General features: G+C 44.9%; 1 protein-coding gene across 5 annotated transcripts in view; it reads left to right on the top strand.

The window, feature by feature from the left end:
• LOC121297084 (E3 ubiquitin-protein ligase NEURL1B-like) overlaps positions 1-22,835 on the top strand; it is a 57,280-nt gene that overhangs the window by 29,344 nt on the left and 5,101 nt on the right. Inside the window, exons 1-3 of one of the 5 annotated variants that reach the window (XM_041223100.1) lie at positions 8,141-8,366; positions 20,857-21,408; positions 22,025-22,729. In XM_041223100.1, coding sequence (XP_041079034.1) covers positions 8,336-8,366; positions 20,857-21,408; positions 22,025-22,729 — 1,288 coding nt within the window. In that variant the 5' untranslated portion in view covers positions 8,141-8,335. Of the gene's footprint in view, positions 1-8,140; positions 8,367-20,853; positions 21,409-22,024; positions 22,730-22,835 lie in introns of those variants that run through there. The other 4 variants (XM_041223099.1, XM_041223098.1, XM_041223097.1 and 1 more) reach the window with 4 other exon arrangements.

Genomic DNA, 22,835 nt, shown 5'->3' with positions numbered 1-22,835 from the left:
GTGGCTCTCAGGGGGCCCGGTGCAGCTCCAGTGCGCACAGGGGATCAGACTAGTCCTGCCAACATCACACAAGGGATCTGTCCAAACCAGACAATCCTGTTTAATATCAAAGCAAAGCCATTTCACATGTACAACAAGAGTCAAGCTACAAAACCAAGCTCAGGCATATTTATTGTAGAAAGAGAGCCGAGAGTAAATAGCTAATTACGTGAATAATAATAAAAAAAGTAGCTCAAACAAGGGGTAAAACTGTAAAGTAGACAAACGTTTTGGAAGCGCCTTCACCAGCAGGTTTATTTTTGGTTTTACGATTGAGTTTTTGAATTAATTAAATATAAATGCTCCTATACCAAACTAGATGAAGTCAATCATTTCAAGGAGCTGTCTATAGCAATTGAATTCTGGTTTGAATTTTGTTAATGCTGGACGCTAGGGGTGTGCTGATACTTGTATCAGTTTGTACAAAATACAGTTGGGAAGCCAGGCAGAAAATATATTCACGGCTAGGGACAAACTTTAATTAAAAAATATCAGTGGGCTTTAACATTGAAAACCAATTTGGAAAAAAACAGCAAAAAACTAATATCGACACTCTGACCTCTTAAAGGAAATCATCTTTCTCTGTATTTTTTAAAAAAAGGGGGCTTCAAAACACCATTCATTTTAAATCCCAGCCAGTCTTCATCTGAATTTATTGTGAATTTTAGGGTTAGATGAGCTCACGCTGAAAGCATCGTCAGCTGCAAAGTAACACTTTTTTTTTCAAATCGTCTTGTCTTTAAAAGGAAGACGGGATGGGTCCAGGTGGTGGAGCCTCAGTTGAAACGATAGCGGTCTCCAACGAGAGAACGTAAAGATGCGTCATTCTTACACGGGCCGGGAAAGTGAAAAGTATTCCTCTGTGACTGATGAGAATGTGAAGGTCTTCATTGTGAAGATTCCCTTTTTAAGACTCATTCGTTTTGGGGCTGTCACAGGGGGAGAAGGCTTGGTTAAACACAAAACAGCCAGTCTAGTGTCAGCTCTTTTTGGCAGCGTCGCTAAGGAATAATATTTCCACAGCCAAAAAAATGGAAGGTTTGGAGCGCTGTACAAATTTTGAGATAGCACGGTTGTTTATAAGAGCCTGTCCAGGTTTTGAGAGCTCATTCTACATGGATACATAACTCAGCAGCGCACTGAGTCACCACCCATCTGGGACTGTTAAAAACACATTGTGTACAGCCAGTGCTGTAAAACACATGAACACAGCAGGATGAACAGCCACATCACAACACCTGCTTCGAAGCTGAATGATGGAACTTTCTGGATTAAAATCTTTGTCGAAAGATCTAACAATGTATTAAAGTATTTGTTAAAAAAACCAAAAGACACTATAATACGTAAACAGAAGACAGCACAGCCCTTCACACTTACAGCTGAGGGTCTAACAGATGAAGCATCATTGCTGTACAATACAACGGCCTGGATTTCCCCAATGGTGACTTGTTTCTGTGGATCTTTTAATGCAGAATCAGTGGTGCCACACTGGCTCCAGAATCACAGTGCATTGACCACAGAACACAGAACCACAGAACACAGTACACAGACAACAGAACCACAGTACACAGAACCACAGTACACAGAACACAGTACACAGACAACAGAACCACAGTACACAGAACCACAGTGGTTTCCTGCATGTTCATCAGCATACAAACTGCTGCTTTATATCCACAACTAACACTTCCACATAATGCTTTCTTGACAATTACAAATGAGCTTAATTGAGTCAGCAACCAAGAATTGCATCACAGAGCATTGTTTTGTCCGTTTTAATGTAGAGATTGTAATGCATCTTTCTTTTTTTCTTTTGTTTTTGCATTGCTAATATTTCCATCTTGCCACAAAGCCACCTGCAGAGGACCAATCGTACATATTTCGTCACTGAATTACTCCCTAATGTCTAGGTGGGATGTTTAAAAATCTGCAGTCCACAGTTCTCTCATTCTCTCCACATTTGGTTTAAATAGAGGATCATATTATTGTGTTCTATGCTTTTGCAGAAAAAGAGAGGCTGTGGTATTAAGAACTGCCACTGATTACACCACAGAATCCAATGCATGTTTCAGTTCCAAACAACAAAGTATCTCAAGTAAAAAAAAGAAAAAGTATCATGAATTAGTACGCAGTAATATGATAACAATGAAGCAGTTAGAAATAATAAATAATGGTGCCGTTCTTTATGCTGTTGAATGGAGTTTATCAAGGAGGGCAGGGGGGTCACACTTAACATGCATTTCATTATCGGAGCATTTCGAGATCGTTTTCAAACACACTATCACAGACAAGTTACTTCTTCTGTATAGAAGAGCTTACTCAGAGGCAAGGCCACAGGCTATTCGGTTACTGAATGAAGTTATTCAGAGATTCATGGCTGACTAATAAGCATTGTTTTCATTTCAAAGTTGTTGTTTTTTTTCTATGCTGGCCGTAGACGTCTCAGGGAGCCAACTTTGTATAATAGAGTATTTTGATACTCTCAGAGAGCCGGCGTTGGGTGTCATGTGAACGACACCTTTAACCCTGTAATGGGATTATATAGCACTAACGGCATTAGTCCATTTTCCACACCCTGGTTGTAGGATAAACCCAGGCAAAAATCACCTTTTTGGGACGTTCTGAGTTGGGTGCCAAATCTGAAGGTGTTAAATACATTTTTTTTTTAATCCTCAATAGCACAGGCAGGGTGGTGGTGGAGCTAAACGAACAGAGTGCAGTTTTCTACTGTGTGTCTCGTTAAGAAGCTTGAGGTGCCCCATCGCGACGGCAGCATGTTCCTGAAGAGCGGCCCATATCAGCAGCCGAAAGGTGTCAGCAACTCTGCAGTGTACCACTTAGCTTCAGTTCCTGGAATGATGCCTGCTGTCTTCCTGTTTCTCAGCCACTGACATCCCGAACAGAGATACCATTATCAGAAGGGGAGCCGTGTGGGGCAGGCTATTACAGACACCCTCACTTTCCCTCAGCACATTCCTTCTCCCTGAGGTCTTCAAGGCTTTTCAAAAATGATTTCTTTGAAGATATTAACACAGGGTAGCCCCTCTGAGTGAGAATGCCACTCTCCACAAAGGACCCTCCGTCCCAGACAGGCGGAGCCAGGGATCCAAGCTCAATCCACTCCACTCACCTCTGATATGGAGCTTGGGGCCAGCATGTGCACAAGGTACAAATGACATTGTGACTGTCCCCACACAAGCAGCTGTGGTTTAGTTAGGGAGCTGATCCTCGATATTGCTCTGGGTGTTGGTGGATGAGAAATCTCTAGAGGATAGGGTTCGGTCACTAGGCATTGCATCACTTTTCACAAAAAAGAAAATAAAACCGTGTTACCAAACAGTTTGACTCTACACATTATACACCTTAGTAGTAAGTAGTTACTAGAGTTGCACAGAAACACTACAACTGATTTCATTAACAAAAAAGACATCTTTTCAAGAGACATCATCTGCCTAAAATGTTAAGAGGCTCTTTGACATTTCTTAGTGAATCTGAAAACATTGTGCACCTCTTATCAAGATATCCTTTAATGTAGAAATTCAATTGTAGTTTGCAAAAATAAAGCAAAGTCTAGATGTTTAAGTGTTGCAGCTGTGGCTATGACTCATGTTCAGGATATGCTACAACTTCCTGAATTCACATTTTCTCAGTACTGTATATCATGTCAAATACTTGTGCAGCCTCCTTTCCTTGTTGTTGTTCAGCTTGTGCTGCAGTGAGTTTATAACATACATTTATAACATAACATAATGTACTGTGTGTAACCACGCAGCCTCCCAGCCTCTCAGCTCTAACCACTATTCTACACTGCCTCCCAGCCTCTCAGCTCTAACCACTATTCCACACTGCCTCCCAGCCTCTCAGCTCTAACCACTATTCCACACTGCCTCCCAGCCCCTCAGCTCTAACCACTATTCCACACTGCCTCCCAGCCCCTCAGCTCTAACCACTATTCCACACTGCCTCCCAGCCCCTCAGCTCTAACCACTATTCCACACTGCCTCCCAGCCTCTCAGCTCTAACCACTATTCCACACTGCCTCCCAGCCCCTCAGCTCTAACCACTATTCCACCACACCCAGACTCCCAGCCTCTCAGCTCTAACCACTATTCCACACTGCCTCCCAGCCCCTCAGCTCTAACCACTATTCCACACTGCCTCCCAGCCCCTCAGCTCTAACCACTATTCCACACTGCCTCCCAGCCCCTCAGCTCTAACCACTATTCCACACTGCCTCCCAGCCCCCCAGCTCTAACCACTATTCCACACTGCCTCCCAGCCCCTCAGCTCTAACCACTATTCCACACTGCCTCCCAGCCCCTCAGCTCTAACCACTATTCCACACTGCCTCCCAGCCCCTCAGCTCTAACCACTATTCCACACTGCCTCCCAGCCCCCCAGCTCTAACCACTATTCCACACTGCCTCCCAGCCCCTCAGCTCTAACCACTATTCCACACTGCCTCCCAGCCCCGCAGCAGTTACCATATCCATTGCCAAGTTTGCTCGGACAGGCAGGAAACAGATTGAGAGGATCCCTGTGGTCAAGGCTGCGGGGAGGGGAGGATTTCCGAGCTGAGTCTGAGTCCCAGTACGCCCAGTGCTCTGCACACATCAAGGCCTTGATTTCGTTAGGTGGGCTCAGTATTAAACAGGCTGGGACTGGGAGGCAGTGTGGAATAGTGGTTAGAGCTGAGGGGCTTGGGGGGCAGTGTGGAAAAGTGCTTAGAACTGAGGGGCTGGGAGGCAGTGTGGAATAGTGGTTAGAGCTGAGGGGCTGGGAGGCAGTGTGGAATAGTGGTTAGAGCTGAGGGGCTGGGAGGCAGTGTGGAATAGTACTTAGAGCTGGGGGGCTGGGAGGCAGTGTGGAATAGTGCTTACAGCTGAGGGGCTGGGAGGCAGTGTAGAATAGTGGTTAGAGCTGGGGGGCTGGGAGGCAGTGTGGAATAGTGGTTAGAGCTGAGGGGCTGGGAGGCAGTGTGGAATAGTGGTTAGAGCAGAGGGGCTGGGAGGCAGTGTGGAATAGTGGTTAGAGCTGAGGGGCTGGGAGGCAGTGTGGAATAGTGGTTAGAGCTGAGTAACTTGGAGGTCTGTTTTTTGTATTGTGCTGGGTATTGCAATGTACATACAAGTAAGTTTTCTTGGATTTTTTTTATCCCCATTAAAGATTTGTAAAATATTAGTGAAAGCATGGCAGTGCACAGGCAAGAACAGTAAATCAGTGATGATGGTAAAGCATTGTAAAAACCATGGTTAATCACAGATTGCAGAAGTGCTGTGTGCAAAAATGTTGACAGGGGGAAGAACTTTTTGGAGTCTGGAATATGTAAGAGGAGAATGGGTGCCTGATGTGTCTCGTATGCAGCATTTATAGGACAAAAAGAAGTAAAGTTTGGCAAAAAAAAAAAAGTCTGTCTACCATGTCAGAGATGTGCCCTGCTGAAATGTGTCCCCAAAGATCAATCTGGCCTATTTTCCATTCTCATAACAACTACCATCTTAGGAATCAGATTCCTATATGAGGAACAGACACTGTGTTGTGAACAAGTAACATCTGCTGCGGCCGGGAGCTGATTGCCGCCATTCATCCCTCCCTTGCTGGTTTTGGGTTGTACGCTAGCAGCCTCGCCACTCGCACACGTAGTGGCCAAGACAAACTTTAGATGATTACCGCTGTCTTGTAATCCACTCCACACTGTGCCATACAGTTGCAAAGCTGCAGACGCTGCTCCACAGTCATCTGTCTGAATTTAAAGCTGCAGGGTCCTACAAACAGCAGGAGCATTGCGCTTAAACAGCACCTTTCAGCACAAGTCTTCCCAAAGCGCTGATCACTTATGTTCAGATTAACACTAACATGCATTAAAATTACACTCAGTTTAAGAGTTCAGCCTTTTGTGCCAGCTTGCCATTGGGTTACTCTGTGTTCCAAAGGGCTTCTGCCCCAGCTAATACTTGCTGCAAAGAAAGGCTTTTCATTATAGCCCTTATAGAACTGTCCCATATTTAAAGCATAGCAAAGTGTAATAAAACATGGTAAAGCATAGGTAAGCATGGTAAATAATAGCAAGGTATGGTAAAGCATATCAATAAATTTGGCAAACCATGTTAAACTGAGGTAAATGCAAAGTATAACAATGGTAAAAGCAATGCTAAAACATACTATGATCAAATACAGAGGAAACCTTTTATAAGGGGTCTTCAAACTAATGTCTGATTTACCAAGGTCTTTACACCAAAATGCAATTTGTACCATGAAAGTAAAAATCAAACTGTTGATGTTGCAAAACATTTCATAAGGGTCATAGATTCAAATGTATGCCTAAGGTTTTTTTTTGTGTTTTTTTTCATTCACAAATTATATATATATATATTATATATATATAGATATATATATCTATATATTATATATATATATAGTATATATATATATATATATATATATATATATATATATATATATAATTGTGCAAATTGCATTTGGCGTAAACCAGACCTCATTTCTCTTGCTTGACAGGGGAATGTATTTCTTGTTCCAGCTTTTGATAACGACGTATGAAATACATAATCTGTTAAAAATCGACCTTCAGTCTGCTTTGAAACAGAAGAGCACCAAATTCAGTTTTACTGCATACCTTCACGTGGGGAAAAACACTGAAAACTGTCTGGTAAATACTCAGTCCCACGCAAGCTACTAAAGCTCAGATACACAGGACGCTGACAAAATAAAGCCAGAATTTAGAAGGGACTGATCTGTCTAGGGACTGGTCCGTCTGACTGAGTGTGTTTGCACATCAACAGGGATATACTGGGGGTTTAAATGAAAGAAGAACACGCTCAGTATTCCAGTGTTCTGTGCCACTTCAATGCACTTTCACACCAGTTGATTTTCATGCAGGATGACCGATGCACAGACTGCTAGCCTGGACTGGAAAGATGTGTCATCTACAACTGAACAAGAGTCTGCGTGGCTAACAGATCCCCATTGGGGTTTGTTCTCTCATGTTGAATGCAGAAGATTCCCCTCCTCTTTGTACAGACAGGTAGCTAATTTGACCCTAAAGGACTTCTTGTCAACCCACAATATCCTAATTTGAAAGCGCTTGAAATGGTGAAATGCAAATTGAAAACTTTAGCGCGATTGCTGTTGGTGTCCACAAGGGGTCGCCAAAAAAAACCGCATTCATACTAACCTTTTCAGTGCACCCGCATTGGAGCAACTTCACAATACAGCACGGAAGGTCTGAAGTGTGTGGGGGGCGGCGGGGGAGGGGGGTGACAGTATAAGTATAAGAACATAAGAACGTAACAAAGTTTACAAACGAGAGGAGGCTATCCAGCCCACAAGTCCCTTGGGTCAATACCTTTTAAAATTCCGAATGCTTGAATCAGGTCGCCGCATCGTCTTCTTTGTTCAAGACTGAACAGATTCAGATTCTTTTAGCCTGCCTGCATATGCCATGCCTTTTAAACCATGGATAATTGTGGTCGCTCTTCTTAAACAATGTGACAGTGTCTGTGGGAGTATGAGTCATCATATTAATGCAGAAGAATCTGAAAGCAAAATATCCCTCCATTACTGTTATCTGGTCAGAGTTATGAAATATACAGTGTGCTGAGTCAGTTATTTGTGATTGTGAATAAAAGTGTTCTGTTATTATTGTTGCAATAACATTGTCAGTCCTGAGGCGTGTATCAGTGACTGTCAATGGCAAGTTTCAGTTTGACGTGACTGAGGAATTAATGACACACATAAATGTACAGTAATAACTACTGCATGTCGCTCCAGTTGTGTTTGCAACAGACAAACAAAAAAGCATACCGTACTGTGAACATGTGTAGACGTGGTCTTGAGGTAGGGTAGTATACAGTATATGGAGCTCGAGAAGCCCATCTCAACTCAAGTTAACCAGTTGCAATCCATGCTGACCAGTGTGCAACTGGCGCTGTAGCTTTAAAGAGAGAGAGAGAGAGAGAGAGAGAGAGAGAGAGAGAGAGAGAGAGAGAGAGAGAGAGAGAGAGAGAGAGAGAGAGAGGGAGGAGGGGGGAGGGGGGAGCAATAAGTGAAGCTCTCTGACAGCGAGCCGCTTACAGTAGACGAGATGAGCAGTAAGCGAGTGCGGAGGTTCAGACCTGCGCGCTAATAAACCAGGTCGCATTGGAAACCAATATACAAATCACTGTGTATAGGCTACAGTAATGCATCCTCCTCAGAACTCTGGAGCGACTAAATAAATGAAAGCAAGACAGGGCTTTCTAATTGGAATCCACTTGTTCTCATCTGAGCAAAGAATATAATGGGGAATACAGCACACAAACCTCTGTTAGGTATGGGCTTTTTATTCCTGCTTTATGTTGTGTGGCTGTCGTTGTCGTTTCAGATTATATATATATATATATATATATATATATATATATATATATATATATATATATATATATATATATATATATAAAGTGGGGACAGGGTTTGCAATATTAACATGTGTTCAGGCGTACCTCACACTTTCTGCCTAATCTTTGCATGCTTTCTCAGAAGGGTTTCTGTCCCGTGTGAGGAGTACAAGGCTATCGAGCGGGTACAGGCAGGGGTGACAAGCAGATTGAGTTCATTCGTACGGTATAAATGACGGTTTAATACGGGAGTGAGCTGAGGAGACGGTTCTTAAGGGAGATAGAAACTCATAATAACCAGGGCTAGGCTTGCTTGTAGGTGATCTATCAGTTAACTGGTTTATTGTGCATTCAGTTCCCCTGGTTAACTCGTTTACTTATGTAATAAGCGTTCATGTAATATCCCAATCCTTGTATTGGCTATGCCGCCTCTTTTTCTTTTTCTTTTTTGTCATTACATTTAAAGTTGGTTGTGCCTATTTACACCCCTGCTGCGTGTAAATAGCGAGGGTGTATGCGTTAGTTACACTACTGCTGTGCAAACACACGTAATAGGAAATACACAGCAGTACATTTTGCACGATTCTTTACTGTTTATACAACCCGTGTTAACGGTATTATTGTATTTTAGTAGCCTACCCTAACCTATAATTGTTATGTTATTACCTTGAAACCAAGAAACCCTAACCCCAATCTTAAACTGATATTGATTAGCAGATATTACTGGCAAAGCCGAGATAACTGATATAATCAGATGCAAGCTAGACGGCTAAACAGGAGCTTTCATTTGAGGTGGCGGAGATGTTATTTTTGTAATGAAACCCATGTATTTAATTTCATTGTTTTCATTTTGATCTGGATATTGACAGCTACTTTTCGTGACATTTCCACATTTCTTGGTGATTTCAGAAGAATGTGGAGGGAAGACATAATGGATCACTAATGCACAACAGGTCTCGCGTGGTACACCATTGATTACCCTGATGAAAAAGATAAATACTTGTGTGTGTGTGTGTGTGTGTGTGTGTGTGTGTGTGTGTGTGTGTGTGTGTGTGCTTACTTTGTGTGGAGGGTGTGTATATATATATATATATATATATATATATATATATATATATATATATATATATATATATATATATATATATATACGTCACATTCTACTAATAAGTATAGACTGGTTACCCCGGTAACATTGCTATTCTCTGTTGCCAGTTGGCAGTTGGTATTATACTAGTGATGACCAGTCTGGTACGCTTTTAACTCCTTGGGGAGCTGTCGAGTAGATAGATTCCAGACCTACCACGATCACCGATTTAACCCGATTGCTTCATTGACCAAAGGAAAACTCCAGAAATCACTGCTGAATTTCGACCGTCAGAAATCACTACTGAATTTCGACCGTCAGAAATCACTGCTGAATTTCGAGTCCAAGCCTTGCGGTTTAAAAATAAACAAAAATCAAAAAAACAAATAACTAAGCAATTTGATCATAATAATGTTATTATTATTATTATTATTATTATTATTATTATTATTATTATTATTATTATTATTATTATTATTATTGTAGTAATTATGCTACCATAGTCGGCTATCATTATTACTACTAGTTTCTAGTTTTCAGCAGCCTACATTTTACTTGTTTCGTTTGTACCTTCACAAAAGATACTGCAGTTTCTCGCTGAATGGAAAGTTGTCCCTCACAGGATTAGTAGGTAGCGATGCTAGGCTTAGCTGGCCGGTGCGATGTGTGTGTGTGTGTGTGTGTGTGTGTGTGTGTGTGTGTGTGTGTGTGACCCGTTGCTTGTTCGGACCCCCGGCTGCCTGCCTGTCGTCAGTTTGACATTTGTTGGAAATAGCAGGGGCTGCGCAGGGCAGTCGATCTCTTGTGAAAGACAACGCGTGGGTTGAGCTTTCCACTCCATTCAATAAATCAATACAAAAGATGCGAAATCATGTGCATACAGGTAAATAATCCGGATCATTTAACTACGCAGAATATAACTACATTGTCATTCCATGGCTTGCAATTACAAACTGAGTAATACTATTACAAAAGTAATAGGCCTACACATGTATTATTATTATTATTATTATTATTATTATTATTATTATTATTATTATTATTATTATCATCATCATCATCATCATCATCATCATCATCATCATCATCATCATCATCACCATCAAAAAAATAATAATATTAAAAACATGACCGGATGCGTTATGTTAAATGTTTTTGTCCTATAAAAGTTAACGTTAGTGGCTAAGATTATGAGTTAAGAAACTAAATGAAGTCAAACGGAATTTCAAAATGTTGCATTTGCACTGACACAGTACTGAGTAGCAGCCAGCCCACGTGTTTCGCTGCGAGCTATTGCGGTTTAAACGTGTTATTTTTTATTATTTTATTTCTTTGTTTCTAGTGAAAGCTCTGCTAAAAGTCACGCACTGCAAGCTGGAAACACTCGCTCACCGCAATGACCTGTTTCAATGAACTGGAACTTCGGCTTGACAACTGTCCTGCCATCACTGATAGCCCGTAGCCACTGTTCCAGCTGCCGTCCGACTGCTTCCATCCCCGCTGTGTCCAACAACGTGAATTACTCTACTGTACTGTGCAGGCACGTCACTCAGCGTGGCGTGTATGCAGAAGCGTGGTCAGGTGAATGCAAAACACGTTTTATCTTTGAGATTCAGAAATGCGCAGTTTTAAAACAACCTTGTGAAAATATGGGCATTGCACAATGCTCTAAATGAATCGCGGACCAGCACCCTCGATGTGCAATGACACAATGTTGTTTACTGCAGGAATTTCGCTGTGGCTGGGGCTGTGTTGTCAGACTGTAGTGGAACTGACAGGAAAGTATCTATTTCTACCAGACCTACATGCTAAATAATACCCGACTAGGTGGCCTCATCAAGCATTAAACCATCCGTTTCTTGTTTGCATTTAGTTTTCTTTTAGGGAAAAAGCAATGATACATCAGTGTGTCTGAAAATAGGAGGCATGCACAAAGAATCTACATGTTTTCAAAGCTATTGTAACAGTGGTCTCCAATGCTGTGCATTATGTATTCAGAACAATGGAGCTGTACAGCGGTGTTCTATGAATCGTTTTATGTCCGTATTTCCCAGAATAGAAGGGCAAAACAGTTCAGGTTAGGCATTGCTCATCCTTGGCCCACCCACTTGTGCTCAGAGAAATCAATTCTAAAGGTGTCTCTTTGTGTGTGTACAACAAAATAAAAGCAGAAAAAAGAAACGCACAAAGCATCTACAAAAAAACTGGGGTCAGTTATAACCAATCAATAATTAATCTGTAGACATGTTATAAACGACGTTATGAATAATATTAGACAGCTTTTCATAATAACAACTGGTTAAAGGAATATATTTTTTATAAGCATGTTCAACTATATGGATGGAAATGAGAGTCCTATTCCATAGCAGTTTTCCCCATTCCAGGTTTTACAACAAGCTTGATTAGCCACGGTGTGTAAAGGTAACAAGTGCCTTATTAAACTCTTAGTAAAACCAGGAATGGATCAGACTGCTTATTTCCGTTCCAGGGCTATAAAGTTCACAGGAACTGAAGCTTTACATTGGTCTCTGTAGATGTGATAAAGTGTTGCTCCTTGTTAATACTCATCATATTAAAGCGTGATTGTAACTTGGCCACTCGAAGCAGCTGCTGTGGAAACAGACACTCAGGCTTAGGTTCACAGAACATTTATCACCATGCACAGTCAACACCTGTTATTTCTTTTAAAAGCAAAAGATAATAAATATCCCTGGAGGTTCCCACAGGAACCTTCTGCATGTTTCTAGATAGTTTAGCAGTTTGGAATTCTCTTCACTAAAAAAAAAAAAGGTCCAGGCTTGATGGGTGAGTAGTAAATCTGGCCCACACTCTGCAGGCTAAAGTGTCATGTATTGCTCAGACTCTAGGAGTGCTGTGCTGCTCCTAGTCGTAAAGTCCCTCTGTCCTGCTGTCAAGGCACACTGTACTGCAGCAGCAATATTCTGCTCTGACCGTACTCCCACAGGCTGAAACAGATCAGCATGTCCGGTTTTTGTCTCTGCTGAAGCACGCGCACAGATTGGGGTTCAGGGAGGTGGTTGCTCCTGTGGTTGTGCTTGACTGCTGTCAGGCCCGGGGGGTGGGGCATTCTGAATCCGGGAGAGATGGCTGAGCGTTCCTCTTAGTGTCCAAGAAGAAGCGCACATAAATAAAACACAACACATGTATCTGGGGAGCCATGGCAACGCAGACAAAACTGAAGAGGCCCCTCCACAACAGATATTGCTGTGTAATATTTATGCTTCCCCATCCTCACTGTCCTTTATGAAGAATGTCAACCCGTATAGCATCTGTTACAGAGAAGCAATACAAAGTCATGCTTCCGTTAACCTGGTGTTTGTATACCACTGTGTACGAGAGTATTGTTTAATTGGGTCTACACCCTGGCACTGGTGTTGTTGTATCAGGGACTGTCTGCAGTGGCTGATTGGTTCATCACTGCATTGCATTGGCTCACCCGTGTGTTTATTAGATCAGGTTCCTGTGCATGGTTCCTGAATTGGCCTGGTCTTTACATATTCACTATGTTATAAGGAGCTTAGAAAGGAACATAGATGAGTGACGACCTTCTATTCTGTAAATGTATATTTCATTCTGTTAGATGTTTACAGGCTGCATGCATTAGGATGGTGCCGCAGCTCTATCGAATGTCAACAACATGCCCTGGGAAAAGCTTGTATAATTTACCAGTTTACTGGTGGAGAGATTTATTTATTTTTTTCACGCAGTGTACTTTTATAACATAAGCACTGCGAAAAATACTTTTTAGCACCCCCTGACATGTAAACATAAAAAAGCATTTCTGTATTTGCAACAAAGTAAGCTGTCTGTGATTTGTTGTGCAAAAAGACCACAAGCAACATTGTATATGGTGTTACCATGGTTGTGTCAACAGATGAACAGATTCTTGTCTCCTGACTATTCCCTTGTGTGTGATTGAAGAGTTTTTCACTGCGCCTGGGCGTCATAGTTCTCAGCTATTTAAATGTAAGATGTATTTTGTCTACCTTGATGCCAGTCAATTTAATCTTTCTGTTTATGACAGCTTTTTAGATGTTAAAATTGATATTGTATACCTGCAGGAAACTAATGCAAATACTGGCAGAGTAACTAGAGTTGCGCTATACCTGTCCATGCATTGTACTGTGAAATACTCAAGCACTATTACATAGACACTTCTGCAATCAAGTGCTGACCCTGTGTGTTGCTTTCTAGCACTCTGTTTTTGAGCTCTGTTTGGTCATCGTTTAGCGCTGACAGACCTGATATAGAAAGACGTGGGTGGAACGGGCTGGCATTGCTCCCTGCTTAACTGAAGGAGGTGGAAAACCTGACTACAGTCTCTGAGGAGACCCCTTTCACGTTACTGCCAGAAAACTCTAGGAACAGAGCTTTTCAATCCAGAGGGGCTTCTCGTTTAGCATGTAATTGCATCACTGTGATATATAAATACCTAGACATGCACTGCTCCACCCTATTCTGCTCCTCTGTTTGGCTTGTTATGATGTACATGTCCTCAGCAGATGCTTTCCTTTCCGTTCAGGACACTAATCGAGGATTTGCAATGGCGAAGTGGGGTGATATTACTGATCAGGAGTCAATACATATGAAGTTAGCAGAACATTTAGATATTGCGTTCCATTTAACCCTTAACACAGGTCTCCAAAAATGCTTCCCTACGAAGGTTTTAATAAACCATGTACAGTACAGCAGAGATTTAAAAAAAAACGTTGAATGATTTCTATTTGATTTCATTGCTGTCTTTATACTTTTTGTCTTTGTCACATTATACTATTGCTTATTTATTCTGTGACTAGAAACCACTAATCATATACACAATATGTGTGTTTTTAAATTTTTTATATATATAAAATTTAAAAACACACATATTGAAATGGAATATGGAAGGCAGTGGGTTTGAGTAGCTCAGTGGTTAGAGAAAGTGCTGGGCTGCAGTGTGAAGGCAGTGGGTTTGAGTAGTTCAGTTTTTACAGCGCTGGGCTGCTGTGTGGAAGACAATGGGTTTGAGTAGCTCAGTTTTTACAGCACTGGGCTGCTGTGTGGAAGGCAATGGGTTTGAGTAGCTCAGTTTTTACAGCACTGGGCTGCTGTGTGGAAGGCAGTGGGTTTGAGTAGCTCAGTTTTTACAGCACTGGGCTGCTGTGTGGAAGGCAGTGGGTTTGAGTAGCTCAGTGGTTAGAGAAAGTGCTGGGCTGCTGTGCAGTGCAGAAGGTCTTGTGTTGGATAAACAGCTTCTCACAAACAACATCAACAAAGATGCCCTGCATCCAAACAGCGGTTCCTACATTCCTGGATCTGGGTTCAGATTTCCCATGGACAATAAAGAAATCCCACATTTTGTAATAAAGCGCACATCTGATTTGAATAAAACACCACTAATAGTTTTTTATAGCCTTGCTTTTTGATGGAGCTGGTGTTATTATGGACATCTGTTCTCTATCAGACATGAAAAAACCTCTCACCACAGCCTCTAATGATTATAGAATAGGCTTCCCTATAAATGGTTTCAGGGCTTCATCTTATTAAATCCGTTTCAGCCTTTCCAAGGAATTCATCTGTGGGCATCCGATTCCAAGCTGGGAGCATGGTGGACTCTTAGCATGCTGTGAGGGCCCTCTGCTAAAAGATAACAAGGTTTTCTTTGCAAATGCTAAGCGCGCTTATTGCAGCCTCAGGTTTGAATGACATTTTTAAGGCTGCAGAGCAATTGTGTGTTTGGCCTCAGACAGTGACGTTACTGGAAAAAGTGACTGCAGTAATGATTCCTCTTCAGCACAATAAATTCCATAATACTTTGGTTGTTTTCTTTTAAGAGCTGGTGGTAAACCACATATTAATAACGGTGCACTGTTTTCCAGAATGTATTTGAGCTCAGATGAGTTTTACTGTATCAGATGCCTTTTGTGTGAGTACAGCTGATACAATAATAGTATCTTTTATAGCTTTAATAGTCCTTGATAAAGAAGTGATTCTTCCAGGTGTCGCATTGCTTTGTGTTACCATACTGCCTGGCTTAGTTGTAAGAGCTCAGGACAAGGCACCAGTGTGGCCTAAAGATGGAGGGAATGCATCAATATGGGCTAGTTGGTAAAGAAGACTGGATTTGTGGTTAATCTGGTGATTAGAGTTGAGTGACTGGGAGGCAGTGTGGTCTAGTGGTTAGAGTTGAGTGACTGGGAGGCAGTGTGGTCTAGTAGTTAGAGCCGAGTGACTGGCACGTCTGTGGTAGATAGTGCTGAGACAGAAATTCGAACAAACACAGCTTGTATTCAGTGATAAAGACGAGCGTGTTCGTAACGGTTCTTATTACAGAATTTGTTTCTCAAGTAGCTCAAAATAAAATAATCCTCTGGGCAGGGTCTGTTAAAGAGCTGGCTGAGGGCACTCACTGCACTTCCTGGAGCTTAGTCCTGCCTAGTTTACTGTAAGCTGAAACACTCTCCAAGGATCTGCACTAGAGAACAGCAGAGTGTGCTGGAGCAGGGGACCCAGCCTCTGTGGGAACGGGAGCTCTCAGAGCACTGAGAGTGTGCTGGAGCAGGGGACCCAGCCTCTGTGGGAACGGGAGCTCTCAGAGCACTGAGAGTGTGCTGGAGCAGGGGACCCAGCCTCTGTGGGAACGGGAGCTCTCAGAGCACTGAGAGTGTGCTGGAGCAGGGGACCCAGCCTCTGTGGGAACGGGAGCTCTCAGAGCACTGAGAGTGTGCTGGAGCAGGGGACCCAGCCTCTGTGGGAACGGGAGCTCTCAGAGCACTGAGAGTGTGCTGGAGCAGGGGACCCAGCCTCTGTGGGAACGGGAGCTCTCAGAGCACTGAGAGTGTGCTGGAGCAGGGGACCCAGCCTCTGTGGGAACGGGAGCTCTCAGAGCACTGAGAGTGTGCTGGAGCAGGGGACCCAGCCTCTGTGGGAACGGGAGCTCTCAGAGCACTGAGAGTGTGCTGGAGCAGGGGACCCAGCCTCTGTGGGAACGGGAGCTCTCAGAGCACTGAGAGTGTGCTGGAGCAGGGGGCCTTCAGCCAGTGTGGGAACAGGAGCTCTCACAGCACTGAGAGTGTGCTGGAGCAGGGAGACCCAGTCTCTGTGGGAACGGGAGCTCTCAGAGCACTGAGAGTGTGCTGGAGCAGGGGACCCAGCCTCTGTGGGAACGGGAGCTCTCACAGCACTGAGAGTGTGCTGGAGCAGGGGACCCAGCCTCTGTGGGAACGGGAGCTCTCAGAGCACTGAGAGTGTGCTGGAGCAGGGGGCCTTTGCCAGTGTGGGAACAGGAGCTCTCACAGCACTGAGAGTGTGCTGGAGCAGGGAGACCCAGTCTCTGTGGGAACGGGAGCTCTCAGAGCACTGAGAGTGTGCTGGAGCAGGGGACCCAGCCTCTGTGGGAACGGGAGCTCTCACAGCACTGAGAGTGTGCTGGAGCAGGGGACCCAGCCTCTGTGGGAACGGGAGCTCTCACAGCACTGAGAGTGTGCTGGAGCAGGGGGCCCAGCCAGTGTGGGAACAGGAGCTCTCAGAGCACTGAGAGTGTGCTGGAGCAGGGGACCCAGCCTCTGTGGGAACGGGAGCTCTCAGAGCACTGAGAGTGTGCTGGAGCAGGGGACCCAGCCTCTGTGGGAACGGGAGCTCTCAGAGCACTGAGAGTGTGCTGGAGCAGGGGACCCAGCCTTTGTGGGAACGGGAGCTCTCAGAGCACTGAGAGTGTGCTGGAGCAGGGGACCCAGCCTCTGTGGGAACGGGAGCTCTCAGAGCACTGAGAGTGTGCTGGAGCAGGGGACCCAGCCTCTGTGGGAACGGGAGCTCTCACAGCACTGAGAGTGTGCTGGAGCAGGGAGACCCAGTCTCTGTGGGAACGGGAGCTCTCAGAGCACTGAGAGTGTGCTGGAGCAGGGGACCCAGCCTCTGTGGGAACGGGAGCTCTCACAGCACTGAGAGTGTGCTGGAGCAGGGGACCCAGCCTCTGTGGGAACGGGAGCTCTCACAGCACTGAGAGTGTGCTGGAGCAGGGGGCCTTCGCCAGTGTGGGAACAGGAGCTCTCACAGCACTGAGGGTGTGCTGGAGCAGGGGGCCCCAGCCTTTGTGGGAACGGGAGCTCTCACAGCACTGAGAGTGTGCTGGAGCAGGGGACCCAGCCTCTGTGGGAACGGGAGCTCTCAGAGCACTGAGAGTGTGCTGGAGCAGGGGGCCCAGCCAGTGTGGGAACAGGAGCTCTCACAGCACTGAGAGTGTGCTGGAGCAGGGGGACCCAGTCTCTGTGGGAAAGGAAGTCTATCGATAGTTTCTCAGAGCAGGATAACTGTGCTTTTCTGGGTATAGCCTTATTATAAATCAAGAGGTGATATTAAAATAAGCAAGGGTGGTGCAGAGTTTGTGGATAGCGGCACGGGAACCCATGGGTGTCTGACCTGAGAGAGATGTACGCATTATCTTTGAAATTTAGACAATCTGCCTTGTGAAGTGGATTCAACCGAACAAAAAATAAAATACAGTAAGAAATGAAAGATATTGAAGCCACTTCTAACCTATTGGTATATATGATATATATCTTATATATATATTGCTTGGATATATATATATATATATATATAGAGAGAGAGAGAGAGAGAGAGAGAGAGAGAGAGAGAGAGAGAGAGAGAGAGAGAGAGAGAGAGAGAGAGAGAGAGAGAGAGAGAGAGGAGAGAGAGAAAGCGAGCGAGAGAGATACTGAGATTTAAACCTTTGCACAGTTTATGCAGGCAGGTAAATCCATGCATGCAAGAGAGGACAGAACAGCCTGGTTCAACATCAGAGGGCAACTGCAGCCTCATCTCCTTGAAGCCTGGTCAGATCCAGCAACAAGGCAACTGCAGCATCACTTCCTTGAAGCCTGGTCAGATCCAGCAACAAGGCAACTGCAGCCTCGCCTCCTTGAAGCCTGGTCAGATCCAGCAACACCAACAGTTCGACAGACCAGTAGAATGTACCTCTCTGCATCTAGATCACCTGTCCAAAAAGGTTTGTTTGTGGGTGTGGGACCCCTGTGAAGAATCTGGTGCTAGTGACTCCTCCCCCTGAGCTCCAGCCTCTTTAAGGGAGAGCGTAAACAGAGGTCCTGTTCTCTCTGTGCATATGAAGGATCTCATTGACCTCTTTCAAAGACTGTTAAGTAAAGAATGAAATGCAGTGCAGCACTGTATCTTATTATGTTTAAGGAATATTAATACAATTCTGACTCCTTAAAATTCTCTTTGCAGAATTCATGGAACTTCTCATTCCTTCTGCATCATATACATACATGCAGTATATGAGCTGACTGGTTGGCAAGCTTCTGTTCCCAATAACACCTTAAATACAAACAACGGAGATTACTGTTGCTTTAGTACATGTATCTGTTGGCTATAGACTAGATACGGTGAAGGCGTGTAGCCATTCAAATCTTAAAGTGGTATTGCAAAGAGTCAATACAGGTAGGGTTTGATTGGCCGCTGTATGGTTGTAATTTTTGCTTTTAATTCTGCAAATCCCCCCCGTACTGCGTCTTTTAGTTTGACCAGCGTCCACCAAGTCGAGTCCGAGACCTCCCAATGTGCAGTGCAGTTGAAGGCCAGTGACTCTCATTCCATGCTTCATAAACAGTGATTTATTACTCACAGGGCTTAATAAACTTTACAGCAGGTTGGGCAGATTTATTCTCTCTTGTGGCTTCGGTTCCTCATCTCATCACAGTGTATTTTCATGCCTGGCTTTGTTCCAATCTCTGGAAGCTAGTTGGTACATCTCTCTGACTCTTTATTTGTCAGATAAATTCTCTCTCAAACCCCAATTACAGCCTTTGTGATATAAAACACATGGCTTGTAGTTAGTAGAGATAAAGGGAGCTCGTCACCCCTGCTCTTAAGAGAGAGATTTTAATCTTAACAAAGCAGATGCTTTTCTCATAGCGCCTCCCTATTTGTTTAAATATTGTATTCATGCTTTTATTTGTAGTTGTACACTGCTGCCACTGCCTGCATCCATGTTGTAACAACAATAGATACGTTGCAGGTTTTGCATTGTCATGAAAACAATGAGGTGTGCTTTGTGTTTTTGCAAAAGGAAAAGTGGCTTCCCTTTTGAACAAACTGCTTTCCCCAATGTAAACGTCCTGTTTGTTTCTCGTCAGCAAGGTCCATGGCTTGAGTCCGGAAGATTCTTCTAAAGATCCTCTTGTACATCTTGTCATCTCGTGCCAGCCTCTATCGCTTTGTTTTTCTTCTGGAGGGGGGAGATCTTTCTGGGAAGTTCCCACAGTAGCATGCACACCTGAGCCAAGACCATGGTTTATCTTTGAGAGTTTGGAAGGAAGGTTCCTATTCGGATACATCTGGAGAGCATCCCCGGCAGGGATCGCTTCCTTTTGTGTAAATGGTGGTTTGCGGTTTAAACTCTCAATGAAATCGTTATGTATAAAAGGACGGTGGTCTTGGTGTTTTTTGTAGTGCAGTGTCTGTGTTATTCTTGCTAATCAAGCCTGTTGTGCTCTTTTTATGAGAATCACAGTAAAAAAAAAAAAATTCCCTCTGGATGTTTAATATTTATTAGAACAAAAAACCAAAGCATGCTGAAATAATCCGCTCACAGAAGCAAGCATGTGAAAAACATTGTTAACCTTAATGTAATCAGGATCAGTGCAAGATCTATAAACAAACAATTAATACAATACCTCACCCATACCCTCCCCCCTCCCCCTCCACTACCCCTCTCCCTCCCCCTCTTGTCTACAGTACCAGAGCTAATTTGGGGGAGTCTGCATCTAACTAAAACTGTTTGTTGAACTCATACTTTTTATATATATAGAATTTTGGCAGAGCAGTCGGGTCAGGAAGTGGGAGCCCCACACCCTCCACACCTCCCCAGGGTTTCTGTTTGTATCCTTGGAGGTTTTAGGAGAACAGATGTTCCACTGAAGGATCTTTGTGCCTGCGATGCCCGCCGGCATGTACAGTTCCTTTACTTGTGAAATGCTATTGTAAATTTATAGGAATGTGCGCTGCTTACGCAACTGGCTTGTGAATGTGCTGTTCGGAGGATGGCCTTGTATAAACATCTTCAATCCAAGGACCAGCAGGAGAACAGGCAGGGCCTCTGGGGAAGAGAATACTGCTGCAAGCATTCCCTGCACTGGCTGCTGGGCCTAACACAACAACACACTGCTGTGAATGGGTCTTGAAGTTACTGTCACACTTTTACATTGGTGTAAAAGCATAGTAAATCTGTCACTTAACACTGTAATAATAACTATTGCACTGCACTGCAGATTCTCTCAGTAATATCTTGCCCAAAGCCTGCCCTTTTCTTTTCAGTAGTGAACCCTCAGAGCCGCTCGGTGCCCAGCAGACACTACTACACTCTGCCCAGAACATCTGCACCCCACGCTGGGCTCAGCCTGGAGCCCCCTCGCTTCCACCCCCAGACCAAGGGCAAGAACATCCGGCTGGACTCTCAGCTGCGCAGGGCCACACGCAAGAACAGCTTCTGCAACGGGATCGCCTTCAGCCAGCGGCCCGTGTGGCTGTATGAGAAGGTGCGGCTACGGCTCTCTGGGGTGCACAATGGCTGGAGCGGGGCGCTGCGTTTCGGATTCACCAGCATGGACCCCGGAGAGCTGAACCCCGCTGACATCCCCAAGTATGCCTGTCCCGACCTGGTGACCCGGCCCGGATTCTGGGCCAAGGCTCTGCCGGAGAGGCTGGCCGTGAGGGACACTGTGCTGGCCTTCTGGGCTGACAGGCATGGTCGCATCTTCTACAGCATAAACGAGGGGGACCCTCTCCTCTTCCACTGCGGAGTCAGTGTCGGGGGACCCCTGTGGGCGATCATAGACATCTACGGGATCACGCAGGAGGTCACGCTGCTGGGTGAGTGAGGGGGGTTTTAAGGGTAGATTCTTTCAGTCTCACTTGGATGGGGAGCCATGAATAGAAACACAAGTGAAGTGTGATTAGCGCTCTGGAGAAGCTAAGAGAGGTGCCTTGGTTGCTATCTTGTTAGTGCTGAAGGGACCAGCCTGTACGTCCCACTAGGCTCTCAGTGCTGCGCCATACAGCGTTATCTTTAGAGTTGGGGGCCCTATGCTGGGTTCCTGGATTTCTGTTTATCCTCTGTCTGTCAGAAGCCCTGGCCATGTTTGGTAATGCCTGCTGCTTGTCCGTAACTGTTCCTGCGCTGCTGTGGAATTTCAGCACCCCACGGAAAGCACTGGTGGGGACTTCGGTCATTCAGAACATTTTGTAACCCTGCAGCCAGCCTGCAAAACCTAACACGGAAGTGTTGAAACCCCAGAACAGCTCAGCAACAAGGGTTAACATTTTTACTTAAAGAAAAATGAAATCACAATGAACTCGACAGGTTCATACAATATTATAAGAGGTGGAAAAAAAAGGATCTAGTGTATGAGTTCAGTCAGAGCTAGCTACAGTAAGTGATGATACAGTATGTTAAACAGATACCCCATGTTCCTCTTGCCCTCCCCAGAGAGCATGTTTGCGGAGAGCGTGGGTTCCAGCCGGCTCAGCGCAGCCAGACTCAGCGCCTACCTCCCCCAGAGCAACCACGACTCGGCCAACTACAGTAACAACCAGCTTGAGACAAACCAAGCTGCCGCTGCCAAGATCGCCACCCTGCAGCTGGGTAACTGCCACCAGCTCCCCCCCTGCTGCTCCTCCTCCTCCTCCTCCTCATCCCGGGGCCTGCGGGGCCTGCCACCTGTGTTGGACACTGACCTGCACTTCCACCCAGTGCGGGGCTCGGACGTCAGCCTGTCTGCCGATCGTACAGCCGCATGCATCCACTGGTTGGACAGCAGCCGGACTCTACTGTTCACCGACCGGCCCCTACACATCGGGGAGACCCTGTTTGTAGAAGTGGGCCACTTGGGGCTGCCCTATTTTGGGGCGTTCTTGTTCGGGGTGACATCCTGCAACCCCGGGACCCTGCGGACGAGTGAGCTGCCAACAGACCCAGAGTTCCTGCTGGACCGCAAGGAGTACTGGGTGGTGTACAAAGGCTTCCCTGTGCCCAGCCCCGGGGATGTGCTCAGTTTCTCATTGCTGCCCAGTGGAGAGGTCCATCATGGGGTGAACGGGGTCTCCCGGGGCAGGTTGCTCTGTGTCGACAGTTCCCAGGTTCTCTGGGCCTTCTTCAGTCTCCACGGAGCCGTCAACCGCCTGCGGATTCTGGGTATGTACCTCAGCCCTTCCCTTCCAGGTTCTCCCTTCCAAACCCCCAGATCTTCACCCTATCTCAGGAGATCCTCACTATCTCTTTCAATAGCCCCCATGTGAAA

The sequence above is a fragment of the Polyodon spathula genome, chromosome 22 (genome assembly GCF_017654505.1).
Source record: "Polyodon spathula isolate WHYD16114869_AA chromosome 22, ASM1765450v1, whole genome shotgun sequence".
Taxonomy (NCBI): Eukaryota; Metazoa; Chordata; class Actinopteri; order Acipenseriformes; family Polyodontidae; genus Polyodon; species Polyodon spathula.
The sequence above is the reverse complement of the archived record's forward strand: the minus strand, read 5'-3'. Positions and strand labels throughout refer to the sequence as shown.